Consider the following 23402-nt stretch of genomic DNA (forward strand, 5'->3'; position numbering starts at 1 on the left):
CGACCGGCGGGGCGGGAAGAACCGCCTCACGTCGGGTGCCCGCTGGGCGCCTGCGCCGTCCGCCGACCCCGCCTCGTTCCATACCTCCCCACGCGGTGGCCCAGCGGCGCCTGGAGGAGCACGAGCAGCGTTGTGGTGTCGGGTGAGTGACCTTCGCGGGAAGGGGACGGGCATGGGGAAGTTGGCGGTTTTCACGCGGCGGGCGTCTGAGGGGTTGTGGGGGAGCGCGCGTTCCCGCCGCGCCTCAGGGCGACCTGTCTCCTCGCCGCGCCGAGCGCCGCTTCCACTCGGCGGACTTTGAGCCTCCTGGAGGTGGTGGGCGCCTGCGGGCCGCCCTTCGTCGGGCCCCACGTGTGGGCTGAACGATGCACAGGCAGCGGAGCTCTCCTGGCTTAGGCCGCGTTGTTTATCTCGCGCTAATCTACATCCAGGCTGGTGAGATCTCTGTGCGGCTCGCTTGTGACTCGTCGCCATGAGGAATTCTTCGTTTACTGTTTTTAAAGGCGTTTTTCTGCTGTTGGGGGGGAGCGTGATCTCAGTTGGAAGAGAGGTTTTTGTTTATTTATTGAGGTAATACGGCCGGGAAAAGTTCGGGTTCGCAGTAAGTCTTTCAGAAATGAATCCAGTCTCTAGTTTTATAGATATAGTCTATCTAGGATTTCTTGTTGCTTTCTTTGTAGGATAATGTTTTAAAATGAAGGGATATTTTAGCAGGCCGCTTATTAATGTGTCTCTATCTCTGGTACAATTTCAGTTTCGAAATACAGTTCTGTGAAGCTTCCTGTGTAAGCACCGCATGGCTGTATGCTCAGAACACAGCTTCTGGCTCTTGGCCTGCAGAACTGTGCAGCATCTTCCTCAGGTCGTGATTTCCAACCGACCTGACTTTCAAAGGGATCTTGGTGCCCCCTCCCTGGAAGCATGCAGGGCCAGGCTGGATGGGTCTGTGAGCAAACTGGTCTATGGGTGGTGTCCCTGCCTATAGCAGGGGTTGGAACTAGATGGTCTTAAAGGTCCCTTCCAGCCCAAAACGTTCTATGATTCGATTGTTTCTTGGAGCTTAAATTCTGCAATAATAAATCTTTAGCCACATCAATAGTATTTGCCCCTTGTGTATTCCTCTTTCCCTGTAAACATCAAGGGGCAGTGGCTGAAGTTTTGTACCACCCATTGGTTACTGTCATAAGCAAATAGGGGATGTCCTATTTTATTTCAGTGGTATTTCTGAGGAGTTCCATACAACGTTCTTTAGACTCTTTGAATTGTTCTTGTAGTATTTTCTGCACTCTTTCCAGTAGTAGCCTAATCTCGAAGCATTCTTATTGAAATATCCTGAATTACTTACCTGACTCCATTTAATCAATGAAGTAGAATAAAGAATGAGACAACCCGTTCATTTCAGCCTATGTTCCATTTGAATATAATGTATTTGTCTAGGAACCTTGGCACTCCTTTATTGTAGCAGAGAGCTCGTGCCAGCCTCTGAACTCATGGCTAAATCCTCCTCGTCATTTTTCCCTCTCTGGCTTTTATTTTGGAAAGAATTTAAAAATCTCCAGGCTGCTTTGCAAGACTTCGGAGCATTCATTCAAACTTCTTTCACGATTGCTGGTGAGCAGTGTAGTGATGTAACTGCTATGCTAGGGTTAGCACATCTCACCGATCGCTCTGCATGTATTTACTCAGGCCTGCTCCTTCCCAGCCTGCAGGACACTATCTCAGGCTGGCTGTCCCTCGCTGCCCCCTATTCTCCCCCAGCATCAGGAACATCCCAAGCTGTCTCCCTGCTCCAAGCAGCAGAGGTGCCCTGTGAGGCTGGAGGAGGTGCTGTCTGACATCCCTACAGCACATGGGGTAGGTATCTCCAGAGTCATAGAATCATAGAATGGCTTGGGTTGGAAGAGATCCCAAGGATTGTCAAGTTCCAACTCCCCTGTGCCAGTATATCATTACAGTATATTGCTGGTCACCTCCAGAGCTGAGCTATTGCTTTCCATTTTCCACAGTATTTCTGACAGCAGGTTTGCTGTGCTTTGGTAGATTCTGGCAGGAGCAAGATGGTGGTCTTTGGGGTCTTTTCCCAGGAAAGCTTGAATTGAAAAATGTGGGTGGAAACTTTTCTTTTCAGAGAAGAGTACACAGGGTTGTGGAGTGCTAGTTTTCCTCTGGTTTTCTGGTACCAGAAAATATTTACTGCGTGAAAAAGAGTAGGAAGACTGGAGAAGTCTTTATTACTTCGTTACAATCAAAAGGTGGTTAGAATTTTAAGAACCAATTTTCAGTGGTTTCTTTGAGTTGAGAAGAAGACAGCTGTATGCAGATCTTTGTGAAAAGCTTGCTTTTGGTAGCGTGTCTATGGTGGAAGATTCCTCTCTCTTTCTCCTCCTGTTCTGTTTTGATACCAAAATATGTCACTCGAGTACTACCTGTACTTGTGTTGTTGTATTGATGTTAGTTATGTTGGTTCATAGCTTATATTGCATAACTTAACGTATTGTTTGGGAATTTCTTGTGTGTGTATTTCAGTACTAAAATAATTTATTCTTCTAGAGCAGGCAGATATGAATCAGCAATTTAAGATAGGCTAGTGGAGTAACACCTAATGCTTTCTGCAGTGTTCAAATAAAAGTTTCTGGTGAATAGCATATCCTTATTTCTGTCATATAATGACTGAATATGATTTTGTGGGTTGCTTGTTTTAGCACTAATGTACCCTGTTCTATTTTGTTATTAACTTTCGATAAGCATTAAAGCTTTTTCTGCTTATTTTTTTGGTATCTTGAGTCTTAATGATGTATTAAATATTGATTATTTGTTTTTAGAACAGCGAAAGAATGTATTCATCTAACAACACTTTCAGCTCGTTACATTCAGACAAGTTCAGAATGACCGTATTAAAATACAGTCGAATAAATTTAATTGGAATTAGCATAAGAAGCATGAATGAAATCATACTTGTTTGGAATATTATGAAGTTATTCAGGCCTTTTACTATAAATGCATGTGGAAAAATTAGAAGGTAGATGAAGGCAACTTGTTAACCACGTCTTTGTTATATTTTTTTGTTGTCTTAGGTGTAGGGCAAACTGTGGACCTTATTTTCATTGAATAACCTGTATCCTGCTGATCAAGAAACCAGATTGTTATTGTTTGTTTATTTGTTTTCCTTCCTTATTGGAAGAGCACAGTAGTGGCTCCAAGCTCACTTCAGTAAGTATTGCTTTGAAAGTAAGACGGAGTTGGCCTAAAACCTTGTTGGTTTTAATTGCATTTGAGCTAATGCATTTCCTGCGTATGAAATGGTACTGCTGAAAGGATTCTGGTGGTGGTGTTTCTTTTTTTTTTTTTTTTGTTCTCTGAAGGTAGTGAGAGCTTTGTTTTCAAAATCATAAGAAATGAGTTGGGGAAAATTGGAAAGGAAGGGATAAAGGAAGAGGTTTCCATTCTGAGACACACTGATGGAAACTCATTTAGATTGACAAGTATTTACCGTTATCATTATATTGACAGAGGATGGAGATCAACACTGCTCTTTTTATTGGTCTAAGTAAAATACACTTAGAACAGGCTGGAGATGTAGTACTATGACCTCATGTGCTTCTTCTGTAATCTTTTCATCAATAATGTGATAACTTTCTGGTTTTTTAGGTGTGTCAAATTCCTACTACTACATTCCACTTCTTTTTTTTTTAAGCAAATGCAGAATTTGTGTTAACTGCCTTTATGCTTTACTTAAAAGGCAAAGAATTGACCTAAGTATCAAGGTTAACTTCCTTGTAATAGATTGGTATGGCTTTTCATTGAGATAGGTGCCAGAATAAGAACCAACTTAGACTAATAAGCGATGAATTGCCCCTCAAGTTAACCCCTTTAACTGCCTTGTTTTTACCTGTTCTTTTTTCTAGATGTCAGTTTGCTGCTAATGGGTGTAAGTAAATTAGATGTCTTGTACAGAAAGCTTCTCCTCACTAAACTCTTCATCAGAGGATGGGGAAAGCCAGAGGATCTGAAGAGGTGACTTGTTTAAAAAAAATAATAATAGCACGATCTGTCCTTTGTATTAAAAGGAAACAAAACAAAATATCAGTGCTCTTCCGTATTCTTTTTTAAAAAGTTATGCTGAAGTTTGTTATGGTCAGAATATCGTGTATTTCCGTATTGAGGGAGTAACTGGATTTAGAAGTCTTAAAGGGATCTCTTAAATGTTTTTCTGTTTAAAGAGGATTTTCTTGAGAGAATGTGTGTGTCCAATCACATTTTTCACTTACGAGTATAAAACAACCCATTTTAAGTAGTGGCTCTCAAAAGTCTCAACCAAGAAGAAAACTAGCTAATTCTTTCCAGAGGAACTGTTCTGTTTAACATGAAGATGATCTCACTAACTTTAATTGCTGAATAAAAATGCATTTTAGAAGGATAAGGTGTATTCAGAAATGTCTCTCATCCCCAAAGCAAGATCTCCTCTTAGAAAATGAGTTTATTATCAGCGATTAGAAGTATCTAAAGGGCAGTTGTCAGGGGCATGAGGCTGGGCACTTTTAGGTGGTGCCTAGCGACAGGCAAGGGGCAGTGGGGTGATCTGGAACAGAGGGAATTCCATGTGAATATGAGAAAAAAGCTGTTTTTTTTTTTTTTTTGGAGAGTTACAGAGCCCTGGATCAGGCTGCCCAGAATGGTTGTGATCTCCTTTTTTGGAGTTTTTCAAGAGCCATCTGGGAGCTTTTATGTGTAACCTAGTGTAGAGAAAACCTGCGTTAGCAGAGAGTTGAACTTGATGATCTCCAGAGGTCCCTTCCAACTCCTATGATGCTGTGATTCTTCTTTGGTTTCTTTAAAATAAGAGAATTACTGCTTAATTTTTAAATTTGCAGGTTTTTTCAAATTGTGAGTAACACTTGAAAATTCAACACTTGTGTATCTTAATTATCATTTTTGTTTTAACCTTTAAGTGAATGAATATATTCTGTATCATGTAGTATACAAGTAGGAAATGATAAATCTTTATTGCATAAGCTAATTTGTATGTGTTTGAAAACCAGTGAAGAAAACTCGTAACAGAAGCTTTGTTTGCTGTGGAGAGTGGTGGAGTCATGCAGGCTGTTTGTTTTTTAAATCTCATTCCTTAGTTGATATATCTCAAGTAACAAAACAAAAAAAATTTAAAACATTAATGCAGTTTACTTCTGTTAGGATAAGCAAAAACGTGTGCTTCGCTTGGTTGTGACTGCAGCATTTCTGTGTCATATGTAGTGTGTGTTTATCTGAAATAGGATGTCTTTCAAATCCCTTCCATGAAAATTTTTAGGTTGGAGGACTTACCTATGTTTCACTGACCCTTCTCCCCATCTTTTCCCCCCACTTACTGTGTTAACTGTGTGGGTTAACTTCTGACTAAATCTGCTGTTAGCTGTAAGCGTTCTGTAAGGGTAACCTCTAATGTCAAACAGCAATGAAACAGCTTTGCTGATGGTATCAGCTACAGCTCCTCCTTTTCATGAGCTGGAGGAATTGCATGAAATCCAAAGTTGTGAGCAGTACATGGGACAGACTCGCTGATCTGAAAAAAGGAAGAACTTTTTCTACATGCCACACCTGGGTGAAAAGATGAGCTGTTCCCTGGCAGCTTGGCTTCACCCAGATGAAGACAGAAAGAACACTGCCTCTTCACACCAGCCAGTGGGAGGAGGGAGTACACTCCCTAGCATGTTGATCATGCTGGAAATGGTGATAGTGTTTGTTTGTTTTCACTTAGAAAACCCATTAGAACAATTGATGAGATTTCTTAGCATTAGCTGAGATTGACTGATGTCACTGACTATCTTACTTGGATGTAATCTGAAGATTTGCTGAGCACACCCTTGATATGATGGCCTGTTTCCTAATTCTTTATCCTCAGCTCATTAACAAGGGTTAAAATTCCTCAATATGTAAAAGGTTTTCCTTTCAATAGGTTTAGTATTCTCCAGGCTACAGAGGAAATATGTACGTGTATTTTTTGAAGAATTAGTGTCAAGCAAAACATCTTTGCATTTAGTTCCTCCATACTCATGTCTCATACCTGTAGCCTTAGAAATATTTCGTGTTATGTTCTGCGTAAGAAAAGCAGGGTATACAGTACAGCAATTTTTGTTGTGGTGATAAACTGCTTTGTATGGTGGCTTTCTTTGCTTTTAGGAAGGTGAATAGGTTGTTCCTGTTGTACCATTCTTCTGTACTGGCCATCCAAATCTGCTGTTTTAGTTTGATCAGGTGATGTATTTGCATGTGTTTAGACACATAAGAACTAACTAGTAACTCATAATTAAGTACTCTATGCTAGGAGTCATGAGACATATATTGAGGGCATCTTGTCTCAACCCCCACTGAAAACCAAGCTAGCCTTTGTAGTTCTTTCAAGTCACACAGCACCTCCTAGTGTTGAGTTTGAAGTCCCTTGAAGATAGAGATTTCAGTTGCCGGGGTATTAGGTTTTCAAGCGCTTAAACACTACCATTGTGAAAAAATATTTCATTGTTTCAATGGCATTTTCTAATGTTGCGACTCACAAATACTGTTTCTTGCCCTTTCACCTTCTACCACTGTGCTAAGTTTTGTTTGATCTTCTGCAATACTTTGTAGCCCATTTAAGTAGCAGAAGGAAGCAGCTCGATTTGCCCCTAAGCCTTCCCTTCCCCAGGCAACGTGTACTCAGTTTCTTCAGTCTTTTTTTCATACGTGATGTGTTGCAGTTATTCTAGCAGCGCTCTGCTCAACTCTGAAATATGTCAGCATGTCTTAAGGACAGTGGTCCCAGAACTGGGCCAAGTATTCCAGATGTGATTTCATGAGTGCTGAGTTAGAGGGTGATCACTTCCTTTGACTCTCTGTCTGCCTTTTTGCTGAATGCTGAGGTGATACCAATGGTCTGCAGAGTTGCAAGGCCATTCTGCAAACTCATGTTCAGTTTGCTGTCTGCCAGAAGCTCTATGCCCTTTCCTGCAGAGCTGCTACCTGGCTGGGTGGTTCCTAGCTGATATTGTTGCACAGGTCGAGGTGCAAGACTTGGCAGTTGGATTGTTGAGCTTTAGGGTGTTTGCTGACTTGTTCTTCCAGCTTATCCAGGTGGCTTTGAAAGGTATCCAGCTATCAACCTCACACTCCAATTTGTGTCATTTGTGAAATTCACTGAATATGGCTTGTGACTTGTGGCAGTTACACCTTGAGCCACTGATAGCTTGATGTTGACAGTTTTACCTTTTCTCTGTTCTGTCTGTATCTCCCCAGTATGTCTTCAAGGGTATGTAAGAGTAGGAGGTTCCTATGTCTTAATTTAGCTCTGAAAAAGGGCATTAGTTTTTTACATATCAGGCTTAAAATACTATTTAAAAGCTGTGTCAGCTCTAGCTATATGTGGACATTTTCTTTTTTCTTTTGAACTTAAAAATGGTCTTACAGACCTATGCCATCATAGTCTGACTGATCTGTAAATGCAGTTTAATATTTTTATAGACTTAATATTTTAAATAGACTAAAAATTGAATCTTTTCTTTACTTGTTTCTGTTCAACAGAATATTTGAATTCAGAAAGATTATTGGAAACAGGGAAAAATGCCAGACATTGGTTTCAAAAGATTACCCGGTTTTTATTGACAAGGTACGTAAATGCAAGGGATACAGTTTAACTAAAGTTATTTGCCTAATGGTATATAAACGTGAAATAAATTTAGTTGTTTCTAGGCTGAATTTAAAGAGTAGAAGTGTTGAGTTTTGATACATATGAATCTGTATTTTCCTGATGTTATTACAGAATGTTCTGCTGCTGGGACTGGCAGTGGGGAACTTGATTTGGGGACTATGTGTACGTAGGGTGACAAAAACACCCCTGATAATACTCACTTTTCTTTTGCTCATCAATGATTTTCTAGCTGGTGGCATTAAGTAACTTCATGTGTAGTGCCTGTTGCTCTTAACAAGAAAAGGATACTAGAATTTTTCTGTGAAGGATGTAATAATACTGCAGTGGCAAAACAAATGTAGTGTGATTTTTCCAGACGGGTTAGAGAAAGGAGGCCCTATGCTTTCAAGTGAAATGCAGATGTAAGCAATCCTTACCCTGAAGACTTTTCAACTGAGGAAGTGTGTATAAAGGGTCAGAAAAAGCCAATAGTTCTTAAGTCAAATAAATACACTTGTGATCAGTTCTGTGGCAAGCTAAATGCTTTCACCACTAAAGTGAAATTAATAAACTTCGCGATTAATTTTTGAGCCACTGCGAGTAGAAATAGGAGGCAATGGCAGACAAGTAAACCTTGGTTGGAAGGGATAGGAGAGTGGGTGATCACATTTGTTATTTATAGAACTGAAGTAAGCTGGAAGATTGAAGTAATGGTTGCACAGATACATTTACATTTTTTTCTCAGTCAATAATTGGGAGTGGGGAGCATCAGATTTTAATTGCTGAAGCTCAAAAAAGGCTCAAAACATGGTATATATTGTTGAAGTATATGCTACTAGGGCAGCAGAGCTTAAGCTTATTACTTGGTTCTTTAATAGGTCATTTATAAGGAAAAATGAAGGTCATTTATAAGGAAAAATGAAAATATGTGGCTGTGTTGATAGATATGTATCATTCCCTCTGCAGGTTGAGGAACAGTCAGACTGTAAAATCCTTGAGGGGCACTTCATTTCCCCGTTAGCTCATTACGTTCCGGGTATCCTGCCTGTTGAGTCTCTTGTAGCCAGGTAGGAGAAATCAAGAGGTATTTCCTTTCTGAAGCTGCTACTGGAGAGAAATGGAAATGATAATCAGTAGTTTTACCACGAAGTCAATATATCGCTACACTGATTACCTGCAAAATAAACTGCCTTTGTTTTTTTCCAGGTAACATGTTGGAATATGTTTTGACCTTAAAGTTTCAAATAATCTTATTTGCGTGATAGTTTTATCTGTGTGGATAACATACTTTGGTAGGGTGCTTTATTGTAAAGTGTAGAGTCATATTTGAGAAAGATTGATTGAATTATGTTCTGAAGCCAGGAAAAACGTGAGCATTACAAGAGATGGAAGTTATGCTGTGATTATGTGAGAATTTGTCTACGACTAGAGGAGAGCTTCTGTTATTACTAGTAATAATGTGGAAAACTCTGTAGTCTAATCTTAGCTGAAAGTGGATGATGTAACTCTTTATGAAAATTTTAAGCCACAGTGAGAAAAGTTAAAACCTGGGGTTACTGTCTCTGCTAGTCACAGGCTTTTATTCTGAAGTCTTGTGGGATTGGTTTGTTTGTTTGTTTTTGATTGCAGAACTCATATTGCCCTTAACTAAGGAATGTGTTTGTTTCCCAAACAAAGATGATGCTAGAAATCAAGGTTACTAGAGCTTGGACAGGAGCTTTGTTTTACACAGAACAAGAGAAACTTTTTTTAAGGAAACTCCTTACATTGTATTGGAAAGAACCATTCAAATTCTGTAAAAAAAAAAAAAAAAAAAAAAAAAAAAAAAATACTGTGTGTGTACAGATGTAAGTGAATTTTATTGCAGCAAGAGAATCTGTTACACTTTGCCAAGCAAAAAAGAAAAAAAAAAAAGTACCCATTCAGAAAGCTTAATGATCAGTAATAGTCAAGATTGCATTTTTGCTATTTTGACACTAAAACTGCTTTGGAGTTGAGAAAAGGAGAGTGTAATTTTTAGGTCAAAACTAAAAGCAAACATTTTCATGGCAGTTGTTTTCTTTTCCCCAAGCTTTATTTACTGTCTTAAAGGCTGAACATACAAGTTCAAGCATCCCTAATTAGTACCATAACTAAAAATCTAGTATACTGCCTGTTTTCTTATGTGTTCCTCTGCACTGTGAGGTTATGTTATGCTATTGCATTGGGTAGTAGTACTGTTAGAGTTTTGAAACTTCCCTTAAAATTGTCACACATCACTTTGTTGTTGTTGTTTGTTGTTTTTTTCCTGAGTGTAATTTAGTTGTAGGTTTGTGCTCCATCTTGTGGAGAAAATATTAATGCCTTAGAAATGATGGTTTTTTTTTTCTCCCAATAGCTTTACTGTAACTAACTTCTGTGTAGCAGCAGAAGGCATTAAATGTTGGGTGTATAAAATTGTTCCGTGTTTATGGGTTTTTTAAACTCTTTACATTTCATTTTAATGTGAATGTTTTGCTCATCTTATTCTTCAGTTTCAGTTGTTGTGCCCTCAAGAGAAAAATAGCAATATTGCCTAGGAGAGCTAGGCGTTCATGTTCAGGCAGCTCTTTATCTGAAGTTCCACTTCTCCACTCTGCACAATTTGAATTGTGATGATGAGGTAGTGGTCTGTTTTAGGAGCATGATCTTTCTGCTTGACTCCTTTTGGTGTCTGGAATTTATACGGTCATACTTAGGATTTCTTTCTTTGCTGGATGTGTTTATGAAAAATGATATTGCTGTATCAACAATTTGCCTGAGTGTGTTACAGAGTGTATTGGCTTTTGTTTGTTTTTTAAACTTATTTATATGAAGCAACAGATACTCTTACTTTAATGTATGTTTCTCATAGATTTCAGTTCATAACACCCAGAAGATGGAATGGCAAGCACAGACCTGTATGCATTCACTTAGCGGGCACTGGGGATCACGTAAGTAAAATGTGAAATGAATTAGTGAGAAAATAAATATTTGGATTTGATCTTATTATGATTATGCATCTTATCTTTAGCATTTCTGGAGGAGGCGCACCTTAATGGCTCGTCCAATGATAAAAGAAGCCTGTATGGCTTCCCTGTTGCTTGAAAATCCCTATTATATCCTTTTGTGGAAAACAGGATTCTTAGGCAGTTTTCAGTGTTTTCTCCACAGGGTAGAAACCCACAGAATGGGACATGAGGTGGAACACAATAAAACGTGCTACTGTTACACATTCTGATTTTTCTGAAAACAACTTCTACAACTCCTTAGGACAGTCGTCAGAGTAAAGTTCTGGCTTCACATTCACCATCAAGGTTACTAATGTGATCGATTACTGTAGTCATGGCAGAGTGAAAACCATGCCTTCTTTCTGCATCATGCTGCATGACTTCTGGACATATTAATGATGGAAAAGAATGTTATTTCCTTTGCTTCGCTTTTTCAAATGCTTTTGAGAAATTTCATCCTGGCATTTAAGATCTGTTTCAGAATAAAAAAGTTTTCATCAACTCATCAGCAACTTTTGTAACAATGTTACCTCATTTCATTAAATAGAATCTCAGATTATATTTTTTTATACCCGCATACCTGATAGAAGTAAAACCTAATGTTATAAGTTACATAATCAAATTGTATTTAATGTGATTTACTTCCAGTTAAACATTTAGAGTTTAAATTCCAAATTTTAATTAATCAGTCTGCTATTTATGTATGTGATTTGTTTTTTATTTTAATTGCCAATTTTTGTGTAGACAATTCTTACTTTCCTTAACTTGAGACTTCTACATGGCTGCAGAAAACCTAAGGATCAAATGTAAGTATTGCAAGACACAATCTTTTCAAAATACAGCTTGTTTTTTTTGTTTTTTTTTTCCCTCAGGAAGCTCAAATGAATATAAACTTTGTGAGCATATTGAGAAAAATAAAATCCCAAACATCCTGTTAACCTAAAATCATCAGCCTTTGCTGGGCTACTTTACTTCTGTTTGTGTTAAGAGATCACTGTGATTGGGAAGGTTTGCATAAGTTGGGCTTGCAGTGTAAGAATGAGATGAGTGTGAATGCAAGCAACAGTTTGTTTTCCTGATCAGCTTCTGTATGTGTCTGCATGCTGCAGTTATTTCAGTCAAATATGAGTTATCTTTGTTCAGATAGTTTATCTTGTTATTTTTGTAGCTCAGTTTTACCTTTTTCTAGATATTTCAAAAGGACCACAGTAAGACATAAGGAGTATTGATGTTGCTTGTTTGTTAGCCTGTTCAAAGTATGCAATGTGTAAATTCTAATTCCAGAAATGGTTTCTAAGTTTATTTTCAAAGCAGGTACAGAACTTTATTTTGATACTTTATTTTGAACTTCATTTTATAAAGAACCACTTCTTTAAAGGTAAAAAACAAAAGAAAACACTAAATTGCCAGCTGATTGTTAAAAAACTACTTTTTTAATAGGAAAAACACTTTTAAAAAATATTATTACATTTAGAAGTATAAGATTATAGGAGAGGGACAAGAGTGTGCTGGAATAGGTCAAGGTTTGTTTTTGTTTCTCCTTGTAGTTAAGTAATTGATGCAGAGAAGTAATTTGGTGAGGATATTTCTAACTCCTTTTTCTATTGTCCTAGCTTGACAGCTTAGTATATGAATGATGTAGACAAGGATTCTCTGAAAGGCAAGTGCTCAGTCAAATACCCCAAGCAATAACTGTTACTCTTCTGTACAAGCTTACAAAGCAGCAGCAGTGTTTTTAGTTAATGCAGTAGTAACAGTGCTTAGTAAATACAGCAGCTATGGAGGATTGATGAATCTTTCATAACAGAGCTGTCAGAAAGAATTACATTAGCTGGTCTGCAGCAACTGCATTCATTTCTCCTGTGACTAGCACAGTATATTTCTCCTTATTTAGAGGTATGTTAATTGCTCTGTAAAATACTTTTGCTTTTTGAGAGTTCCTCTGATGGTTCAGCTGAGTAGCTTTCTCCTTTTTGTTTCCTCTGTTTTGATGCTTTAGAGTACACTACATGAATTTCTCAGTACTGTGACAAACTTCCCATTTTACAATTTCATTCTTACAATGACACTGCTGAGTTCTTCCAAAGCTGGCGTACTGATTGCTCTTTAAATGTTGTGTGCAATTTTTTCAGTGATGTGAGACAGGTAAATAAGAGGAGGAAAAGGGAAAAAAAGGATTTTTTTTTTTCTGCAATTGAGATAGAGCATTTCAGTCCTAGACATATGCTGTCTCTATTTCTCAAATACCCATTATAACTTGACAGCACAGAAGATTACTGCTAATGAGATTCTAACGTTGCTAATACTCGTTTCTAAACAACCACATGCTGAGTTATGTTAGAAGCTTAGCAGGTGTCTGTTCCTAGTCCTTGTTTAGAAAAATTGCCAGAGAATCTGGACTTGCTTCTTCTATTGAATCAACAGGAGTTAAGATCCAGAATTCTCTGGGAATATGATGAGGCTTTGTATGGAAGTATGTATAGAGTGATGACAGTTGTCAAAATCTAATCTTAGAAAATAAATCCTGTCTTTTCCTTTTCTGGGGAGAAAAGACGGTCATGTTTAAAAAATGTCTCGGACCTGTTTGTGATGGGAGGAGCTCTTGTTCTAGAATCGGCAGCTCTTTTGCACTGGCTAGAGAGAGAAGGCTATGGACCGCTAGGGATGACTGGAATATCCATGGGAGGACATGTAAGCTTTTATATTTCCTGTTTAGTAATTTTTTTTCACTTCTCATTTGATCTTTTAGCACATGGAAATAATTTGTTTTATAGTGTTCCTCTCTGAAGTACTTTAAAATATACGTTGAGACTCATGAGAAAAATTTTCAGCAATTCTCATGCTCAGTAGTCCTGAATTAGTATAATCCTTGATAAATACTGACAAATCTTAGCAACCTTTGTGAGCCATCTCCTCAGAGGCTTCGTATGAATATCTTCTCACATAGTTGTTTTTTTTTCCCAATGGGGAAAAAATCTTTTTTGAAAGAATATCTATATTGATCAATTGCTTGCTTAACCTCCTTTCCTGCATTCTTCTTAAAGTTGTTTTTGAATGCATTGAGTGGAATGCATTCTCTCTACAGAGGTGCCATAACTTTCATGACTTCTGGTGTTGGGTCTGTTCTCAACTTTTTTCCTTATCTTTGATATTGATTAGAGAGGATTTCTGGAGTGTGATGGGTAACATTTTATGTGTGACTGTGCATATTCTAACTCAAACAGTAGTGTATTCATAGTAAGATGCTTGAAATCCTGATGCACATTATTACTCTTGTCTCCACAGATGTCGCTCTGAAATACATGTATAAAAAACCAATTAAAACAACATATCTCCTTTTTGGCTGATCCTTTTATGTTTATTTCTTGTCAAGAACTGAGTAGAAAATTGTAATGATAGTGTCTACTGAAAGAAAAATAATTTTCTTCCAAGCACAATTTTACATCTCTAAATGTCATACCTGTTTAAAATACTTGACGTTCACATAAATATCATCCTGATGAGACAACTTCTGCGTTAAATGTATCTTCCCTGTCTTATTTATAAGCTGGGTTTTAATTATTAAACTGATGTGTCCTCTGCTAGCTGCAGGCTACTTCTTAGGCTTCTATGTGAATACTGTAGAATGACAGAGTGCTGTATCCCATTCTAGTTGTCATACAGCATGAGAATAGCAAGAGGAAAGATCAGAGAAAGTAAGCTTGGAAACTCCTTGGGAATATTTTTCATTAGTCCAGAAGCATACATTTTTTTACTCATCCTGACGAATCTTAAACAGTCTTTAGAATGTATTCTGTAACTGAAAGGAAGTGGCATTAATTCAATTCTAATGATGGAGAGAACAGGAACTAAGGACAAAGACATCTGGCTTTCTGACTATTGTAACATATCTATGTGATGCTTCTGTCCCTTTTTATTATTAAAAATAATTTTAATAAAATTATAATTCAGTTGTATAAGTCTTCTTACTAGAATGTCTAGGACAAACATGGGATATTTTGTAGGAGAGATTTTACACTGTTAAGTACATTGAGCTTTTCTCCGATATTTCTGATGTGATCAGAATAGTTACCAAAATATGTCCTGATTTAAAAACGATAATTTAGATTATGAAGAACAGGAAAACAGTCCTCTTAACATACTGAATTACTTGTCACCTATGTTTTGTTTCTAGAATACAAATTTGTGTGAAATTTTAAATAGTTCTTATAGATTGCTTTAGTTTTGCCTTGAAATAAGCTTGCAAGAGCCTGATGACAAGGCTGCATGAAGTTTGTCATTGTTTGGAATAACTGTAGGAACAAATATCCCATCCAGAATTCTTGTAGTTAGAAACCTGTTTATCTGCGAAATTAATCCTGTCCACAACAATATTTGTTACTGGGGAAATCACTGAAGAGCAGACTGAACCTTCTGAATTCCAAAGAGGTGGAAGGATATCCAATTACCACAGTCCTTAAGTGCTTTGGTACGTCTTATTTTGTGCTATATAATCAAATAAATTGGAGATGAGAGAGTTGTAAAAATACCTTCAAAAATATTATGAATTTAGCATTAAAATATATAATAACGGTGTTTGATTCTAGATGGCTTCCCTGGCAGTGACAAATTGGCCTAAACCATTGCCATTGATTCCATGTCTTTCGTGGTCAACAGCTTCTGCAGTCTTTACTACGGTAATTGTCCAATATTTTTATATTAATATAGTGAAATGTGATCAGATACGTGAGGTAAAATGTTTGGGTTGGCTACATTCGCCTTCGCCGTTAGGCATTTCATTGCCTTCTGGCCTTTATTAGCAACTAGTGGCAAAAAGCTTAGGATTTACAAAGTGATGAGAAGATAGCTTCGAGCTACTTCACTTCCTAAATGAAGGGCAAGGGCTGATTTGTGACACAGTGATTGGAGTCCTTTTCTGAATGTGGAAGGGTGAGGAAGGAAACTGAAAATATGCTTTTTCTGGTCAAAGCCTGTCTTAAATAGCTGGATGATAATGTAGGAACTGTTTTTGCTACTTCTACTTGGTAAGTGATTTAATAGACTGACATTCATAGTCATCTCAGGTTTAGTTCAGTCTAAATGTGTGTTTTATTATTTTTATTTCTTTAAGGAGAAATGTATTTCTATGTCCTGTGTGTTTGCTTACGATGCATGCTTAAAAGCTTCCAGTAATCCTAATGGTTGTCTGGAAACTTAAGCCAGAACTGCACTGGAAAAATCAAATCCCAGGATCAAATCCATTTTCTCTGCATGTCATTACTTTAGAATAATCTTTGGCTTTTGCTTGTGTACTAGATACTTGTGTTGTGTTGTGTAACTTCAGGGTGTGCTGAGTAAGGCAGTGAACTGGAGAGAGCTTGAGAAACAATATTATACACAAACTGTTTACGAAGAAGAAATCATTCAAATGCTTGAATACTGTGGAGTAAGTATAGTTTATTTTCACTATTTGCAAATGTTTACATGTGCATAATATTTTAGTTGAATAATACATGTTAAGTATAGCCCTTACTACAGAGTTAATGCAATCCACAGTGTTAAATGTATTCAGTAATGGAAAATACAACTTGGAAAATACAGATAATTCATGCCAGTAAATGGCTTTGTAATCTGGAAAGCTGGCAGCCTGAAACATCTAATGATGAATTTTTGTCCTTTGAATTTGGAATTGCTTCCAAATACTCAATTTGAATAGATTAAGCAGGGGAAAAAAAAGAGAGAAAGATACATTACAGGAAGTTCAGCTTATGACATCCTATTATTTGAAGGAAGTGAATTTGTATACTTTTCAGATTTTTTTTTTTAAACCAAACATGAAATTTGGTCAAATATATTTCTTGATATTACCTATTTTCTTTCCCGTCTGTTAAAAAAAAAAAAACAAACATTGTTTACTTTTGGCTACTTTTTTAAAAAGACAGTACTACTATTTTGAGAGACACAAATCTGAGAAAAGCTCAGAAGTGTAAGCTTGCTGAACTGCAGTCATGAATTCAGAGTTTAATGCAGAATTTAAAAGAGACAAACGTTTGTATCATGTATTACTGTACGTAAGTACTTTCTTGAGCTGACAAATGTAGAATTAAAATATCAAAAGGCTATGGCAATTGGGATTTAATTCATTGTGTGACATGTAGACTGAAAATAGCAAGTACTGCAAGCAGTGCTCTTTGCCTCCTTTTTACTGAATATTGTGTTGATTTGAAGACTAAGATTAACTAGCGGAGGTAAACGAGTCCCTTAATAAATGACTTGTCTTTGTTTAGACAGATTCTTTCAAGATGGGACAAGATTTTGTTAAAAACTTTCCTGACAATGTGGATAGTCTGGAGGACATAGATGTGGCTTCCAGAATGTTCAGCTTTGATTCATCAAACAAGACTGAGTCTAAAGACGCTGTCCACAGCTTTACCACAAGTAGAAGTCCTCTAAGTGCCTCATCAGAAAGACTCCTAATGCAGGATGCTCCTAAAATTCAGTGCATAAATCAAACGTTTTCAACCAGTAGCAATAAAAACTTAACCATACAGCAGGGACACAGGATAAATAGAACAAAGAGTGACACTTTACAGAGAGAATCATTAAGGTTCATGAAAGGAGTAATGGATGAATGTACTCATGTAGCTAACTTCTCAGGTATGTATTCATTTGTTTCAGTGTGGAGGTTGGGAAAACTAAATTAGAATATTATGCAAGGAAAGGTATTCTCTAATTGGGCAAACCTGCTGTCACTTGAGATGGAATATGAAAGCCTTCTGAGTGCTGTTCTGTAAAATCTATTTAACACTCAATTTCTTGGTGATTGGTTTGTTTCTTAACAACCAACTGATGATCAAGTCAGTTGAAAATGTGCCTTTCTGTATCTGTGCACATTTTTTCTGTGCTGTGGCTATTTTCAGATATGAGATAGAGCACATTCATATTATTTAAAAGAGCAAAGTGTGTGTGATATGATTAATATCTAGATCTAATTAATCTGCTGTGTCCTGCTAGTAAGGTTTTTCATGCAGATTAGATTAAATCTAATTGGGCAGAAACTTAGTATAGACTTCAGGCAGAAGGTAGCCTACATAGATCAGAGCTAAACTTGAATGATACCTTAAGACAAATGAGACCAGTAAGAATAAACCCTGGTCCTCTGGGATGATGCAGTTTGGTGTACATAACGTTTCCCAAGACAAGCGCAGCATATAGAGGAAATTGTAGCCCTGTGAGTCTTAAATCTGATGAAGCTGAATTTCTTGGTGTCTAGAAAAAATCACTTTTAATGGTCTGCTTGCAGGCAGTGCAAACAAGTGATTTCTTCTTATTACTGATTGAGGGAGATCAATTGAGATGAAGATTTGGAATGGCTTTTGTAGACAGTCTGTTAAGACAAAATGGTTCTACTGTGCATATACCGAGCACTCAAACATGTCCCAGAAAGTGCTTCAATTTCTGACAGGTTTCTAACAAAGTTATCTTGATTCTGAGACCCTGTGCCATCTCAGTTTTGTAATTCTGGCATTCAGTGCCCCTCTGCCAAATGTAAATAGTTAAAAAAAAAAAAAAAAAATTAAAAAAATTATACTTTAAAATAGGTACCTTAACATGGAAAATGTCCCAAATCACAGCTATGTTTTGTGACACATAGCACTGAAGTTTTTTCTCTAAAAGTTCAGAAGCTGTTTCTGTAGACAAAAAAAAAAAACAAAACAAAAACAAAAAACACACTTTATTCTAATTACAGATGTTGTTTTATATCTAATCGCTTATGCAGGTATCACTTAGCTAAAGCACTGAGCTTTCTTGAAACTTAAGAGGATGTGTGATCTCAGTGAGCTTGTTAAGGTGATGTAGTCCTTTGTCCCAATTGTCTCTCAGGTCTCTTGATGCTCTGGGAGATACTGCATCCCTTGCCAGGGTATGCTTGACGTGTATCTGTAGAGGAGATCCGGAAATCCACCTAATGTTCAGATTTCATGGAAAATGGAAGGAAAAGATGGGATCTACCTTAACACTGTATATCTTCTATTCATGATTTACTATATTTGAAAAGAAAGTTTTTGTGATCCTCCACTTGCAAATGCCTTAGTTTGTCACTATCTGCCATACCACATGTATTTTTCTGAAGAGAGTGGTGGTCTGTGCTCTACTTTTGTGTTATTTTAGTGTTATTCCAGTTGATAATCAGATTAGTGCAATTGTGGTGATAAGTAATAAGTCCATATAACAATGTATTAGGATCCTCATGCTATAGACAAAAGAAAAAAGAAGTAGGAAACAGAAAAGAAAGTGAACATACTGCACTTGCTGTCTGACTTCTAATATCAAAAGTTTTTGGTTGTTTTTTTTTCTCCCTCTCTGAGGGAAATATAATACAAAGCTTCTACTCTATTGAATTTCAGCTTTTTTCTAGTTCTTTTCCCTGGGCGAGGGGGGTAGCTCTCTTAAAACTGACCTGCATGCTATAGAGTTTTGTCATTAAGGAGAAAGACAATTTTCTACTACTGTAGCATTAAAAATTAGACATTGCTGGAGACATAAAAAATAAAATTTGACTAAAGATTACTGGTATTGTTTTAGTAATTGGGAGCATATTGTAGCAGAAATCTTCAGCTAAAATATTTCTATCATTTTCTAATCTTAGATTAATTCAATTTTGAGCTGTTTTTCTTTAGTTCCAGTTGACCCCAGTTTAATCATAGTTGTGCAAGCTAAGGAGGATGCGTATATTCCTCGAACTGGAGTGCGCAGTCTTCAAGAAATCTGGCCCGGGTGTGAAATAAGGTATCTGAATGGAGGTCATGTCAGTGCCTACCTCTTCAAACAAGGACTCTTTAGGTAAGGTAGACAGGAAATCATAAAAATATTAGAGAGCTTAAAACTATACTTTTGAGAGATCACTTTTCTTCTAACAAATGAGTCTATAATTAAAGCAACAAATACCGAACACTGCTTGTGAGATCAAATGATTGGATCCTAGAGGATGTCACCATTCTATTCTGTGAGCGAGGATGATGTGTAATGTATCTCAAATCATTCACTAAGCCTTTGACAATAAGGTCATGATTATCGCTCTTGCTTTCCTATAGTTCTTCATTTGTTTCTTGGACACCAGAAAATACTTTCTGAGCAGTGACCTCTTACGTTGTGTTGCACAGCTGTTGCCTTTTTGCAGGTGTTATCTTCAACTGTTTACTCACAGAAGACTAGAATTAAAACATAAGCTTTATTGCAGATGAGTGGTACTTGCACGAAGTCTTGCCTTAATAATACTAGGTGTCGACCTCTTAGAGTCAGTTACATAAATCAGTTATAAAAATGCATTTATATACCTGCAGTTCCTTAGTTTTTAAAAGGTAAATACTTGTGGTGTTAATTTTAAAATATAACAAATAAGCAACTGAGTGTACATCCCATTTAGGAAGTCTAGGCAACATCAGAAAGGAATAGCAATATACCAGCTCGAAATATGTGAACTCCCAGCTTACTGCTATTTTAAAACATCACCCTCAAAAATAATTTATGTAGCATGTCTGACATACTTCCTGACACATTTGAATACAAAAATCCTCATCAATTGAAACTTGCATTCCTGTGAAAGATGGTAAGTAGTCTGGGTAACTTCTGAAACATATTACTAGATTGAAGTGAGATATAAATGAAGGAAATAATGCCATATTTTTTCTGAATGCTATTTTCAAGTTGTGATAATATGCTTAATTTTGAAATAAATGGAAATTAGCAATTTTGTCTATCCGTTCCTAAATTATACATCTACAATTAACTTGTTTCTTCCTGCTTTAGGCAAGCCATTTATGATGCTTTTGACCGCTTTCTTCAGAAATATGCTGTTTAACAATCTTCGTCATGGATTCAAACTGATCTCATTTCATTTCCCATTATTGGAACTCATCTTTGGAAGACAAGCCTCTTGCAGTGTTGAATAGTTGATGGTCAGTTACTTTGAATGTTGTAGGTAACAAATAAAAAAATGATCAAGTCCCAATATTACTCGTCTTTCAACCAAGTGCCATTCTGACATGCTTCAGCTTTACCTGTGAAGAGCAATGGTAGCATTTGTTAGTGCAAGAATGGTTCATATACTTCTTACTTTATTGCATTGTGTATCAATTCTGTGTAAATTCTTAGTTGTGTATCTGTTGAAAACAGACCAATTTAAATATTGATGGAATATAAAATTTGCTGTGGGGCTAAGATGCTGTCTTACGTTTAGTGTATTTTCAGTTTGTTCCAGCTACCATGTTTTCCTTTTGCTTCCTTGTCACTTGCTATTCCTACTGCATTTTAATATGGCTTGGCCAGCACTCTGCCTCTTATTTGTCACTGATTTTTTTCTTATTATGAATTGAAAATGAACTACAATGGATGAGGCAGAATTAAATCTTGCAAAAAGCTTTTAAAAACTGAATGAACGGTGAGAGAGACATTTGAATTCAATGCATCCATTAGATTTTTCTGCTGTTAAATTAAATGGTGCCATTCCAGAAGACTCATGTAGCTATTCATTGTTTTTACAGAACTGGAATAACTGTAAATGGAGTGTCCGGTAATTCATTTTTTACATACATTCAATTGGATAATGAAGTTTTTCTAGTAGATTTTATTTTTAAATTGATAAAGGGAATAATAGTGTAATAACTTCTATTGATAAACAGTGGCAGAAAGAGTCTGATTCTAAGCAGATAAATCAACAGCAGATTATATGGTGCTATAAACATCTCCTTGAAAGCAGGGGTCCTTTTTAAAATGCATTCAGTGCTGATATGCAAAAACACGTTATAATATTGTAGATTGTTAAGAACATATGTGAGACTAAGGGTTATCAAAACAGTCACATTAACTTCTTGTTTTTCAAAAGTTTTTTTAACTGACCTTAAAAAAAGAAAAAGGTAGGATTAGGAACACATTTAAGTAAATCCCATTTGCTGCTGCGTCTTTTGGGATCAAAAATGCCAACAAATAAAAGTAAAATTAAAGGTCATCATGAATCAGCTATGTGTGGTAGCTGTCCGTGTCTTATATAGTGGTAACGTCCTGCATCGTTCTTTTAAAGCAAGTTTGCAGGGAAGTTGAAAGGCAAAACACTTCAATATTAGTTTTAGTACTGTAATGGCTGATGTTACACAGAAACAAACAGAAAAATCTAGGTGTTTCTTGATATACGTGACTTACGTATCTTTCAAATCATATACTTTATTGATTTCCATGGTTACCATAATGGTTTTTAATAGTGCATGAAGCAATCAAAGCTCTATTTGTTCCAGTGTCTGGCAGATAGAACTGGTAACTGCTAGTATTGCTGGTCAGATAAATTGAGATAAAACTGAATGCAACAATTTGTGAAAACCAAAGGCAGTTAACATCAAAATGTACTGAAAATTTGAAAAAAATGATATTCTGTTGGAAGTTAAATTGTTTCAAGTGTTTTATCGTCATTTCTGCTAGGCATTGTTGGTTTTTTATCTGTATTGGAAGCGAGTGTCAAGTGACTAGCATGTTTCAAAATCTTAAAATACTGAATTTTGGAAGATTGGGAATGAAATATGTAAGCTCTGAATTTTAAAATTAAATACTTGAATACTAAACTGAAAGTTTTACGGGTTTTACCTTGATAATTAACTCACCTGTCAACTAAGGGTGTTTGACAAGAAGGCTGTCGGATGTTCACCAAATCTTTTGCATCTCCATGGATGGCTACATTTAAATGTATTTATGTGCTTTGTCCTATTTCTGTTGCAGCTGTGAAAGAAAGGGAGATAACTGGTGGCAAGGGACAGGGCATGAATAAATGGAAGAGAAAAAAGATTATTTTATAAGGCCAGGACTAAGCATAAAAAAATCAACTTCTCTGCACTACAAATGTAACATGCCAACATAAATATTTCTAAAGCGCACGATACTAGGAATTACACAACTGATGGGAACTTGACATCCTGAGGTTAGTGTTCTGATGACGTTATTAATGAGTTGAACTTTCCAAAAGGGCATACTATGCAATGAAGCAGATATGTATGAATGTAACTCCTGTTTCTGAGAAAGACTTTTGAAAGTAGTCAAGGATCAGTCTCCAACAATTGAGAATCACACTTTGCTCTGTAACTAAAGCAGTGTTGTCAAAAAAGAGAGTACATTAAGAAACATGTAAAAAAAATTCTCAGGTTAAAAAAAAAAGGATGAAATTATGTATGTGGTTCATGTCTGCCAGTTATCAAACACAGGAGGCCATCAGCTCGTCTGTGTAGGTGTAAGTGTACTGTGTAGGTGGAAAAATTGCTGCATCAGTGTTTTAATTTTAGGAAAATTGGCTTTTAAAAGTAAATTCTGTTAGTCCTAAGAAAGTATTATTAGCAAACCATTTTTGATGTTAAGTGAGAATGTGATATTAAATCCAGAAATTGCTTGAGAAAAATATTGGAATAAGGTTCCTGCAATAAATCCCATTAGCAGGTAAGCCATTCTGCATATCTTAAACTCCCTGTAAAACTGACCTTGATCATTTTTCAATTTTATGTTTTTCAATAAAAATCCTACAGAACGGCTGTGTGGTGGTCTTTTCCCTTGTCAACACAAATTAAGAGAGACTCTCACTGTCACCCTTTAACTCCTGAATATTCCTTCTAGCACTGTAGCATAAGAAGAGTAGTTAATTTACAGCACAAGATAAAGGCTTTACATAATAAACAATGTAATCGCTTTCATGTTCTTCTACATTCAGCTCCTATCAGCTAATTATG

At 36.6% G+C, this 23402-nt stretch overlaps 1 protein-coding gene across 1 annotated transcript; it reads left to right on the plus strand.

The window, feature by feature from the left end:
* Nucleotides 1-7: 7 nt before the first annotated feature.
* Nucleotides 8-23203, plus strand: ABHD18 (abhydrolase domain containing 18). Its single transcript, XM_085221906.1, has 14 exons — nucleotides 8-142; nucleotides 3075-3210; nucleotides 3906-4014; nucleotides 7549-7633; nucleotides 8621-8721; nucleotides 10527-10605; nucleotides 10686-10780; nucleotides 11451-11468; nucleotides 13215-13353; nucleotides 15249-15338; nucleotides 15986-16087; nucleotides 16929-17298; nucleotides 19323-19485; nucleotides 20452-23203. Exons 3-14 carry the CDS (start codon nucleotides 3923-3925, stop codon nucleotides 20501-20503), a joined length of 1386 nt encoding a protein of 461 aa, XP_085078032.1. The 5' UTR covers nucleotides 8-142; nucleotides 3075-3210; nucleotides 3906-3922; the 3' UTR covers nucleotides 20504-23203.
* Nucleotides 23204-23402: the final 199 nt, after the last annotated feature.

The sequence above is a fragment of the Meleagris gallopavo genome, chromosome 4, assembly GCF_905368555.1.
Source record: "Meleagris gallopavo chromosome 4, MGAL_WU_HG_1.1, whole genome shotgun sequence".
Classification (NCBI taxonomy): Eukaryota; Metazoa; Chordata; class Aves; order Galliformes; family Phasianidae; genus Meleagris; species Meleagris gallopavo.

Excerpts from the sequence above, each read along its gene's own strand:
- ABHD18 (XM_085221906.1), top strand. The coding sequence starts at position 3,923 with ATGGGTGTAAGTAAATTAGATGTCTTGTACAGAAAGCTTCTCCTCACT. Across the intron at positions 15,339-15,985 it reads CTTCTGCAGTCTTTACTACG|GGTGTGCTGAGTAAGGCAGT; the intron begins GTAATTGTCCAA and ends GTGTAACTTCAG. Across the intron at positions 16,088-16,928 it reads AAATGCTTGAATACTGTGGA|ACAGATTCTTTCAAGATGGG; the intron begins GTAAGTATAGTT and ends GTCTTTGTTTAG.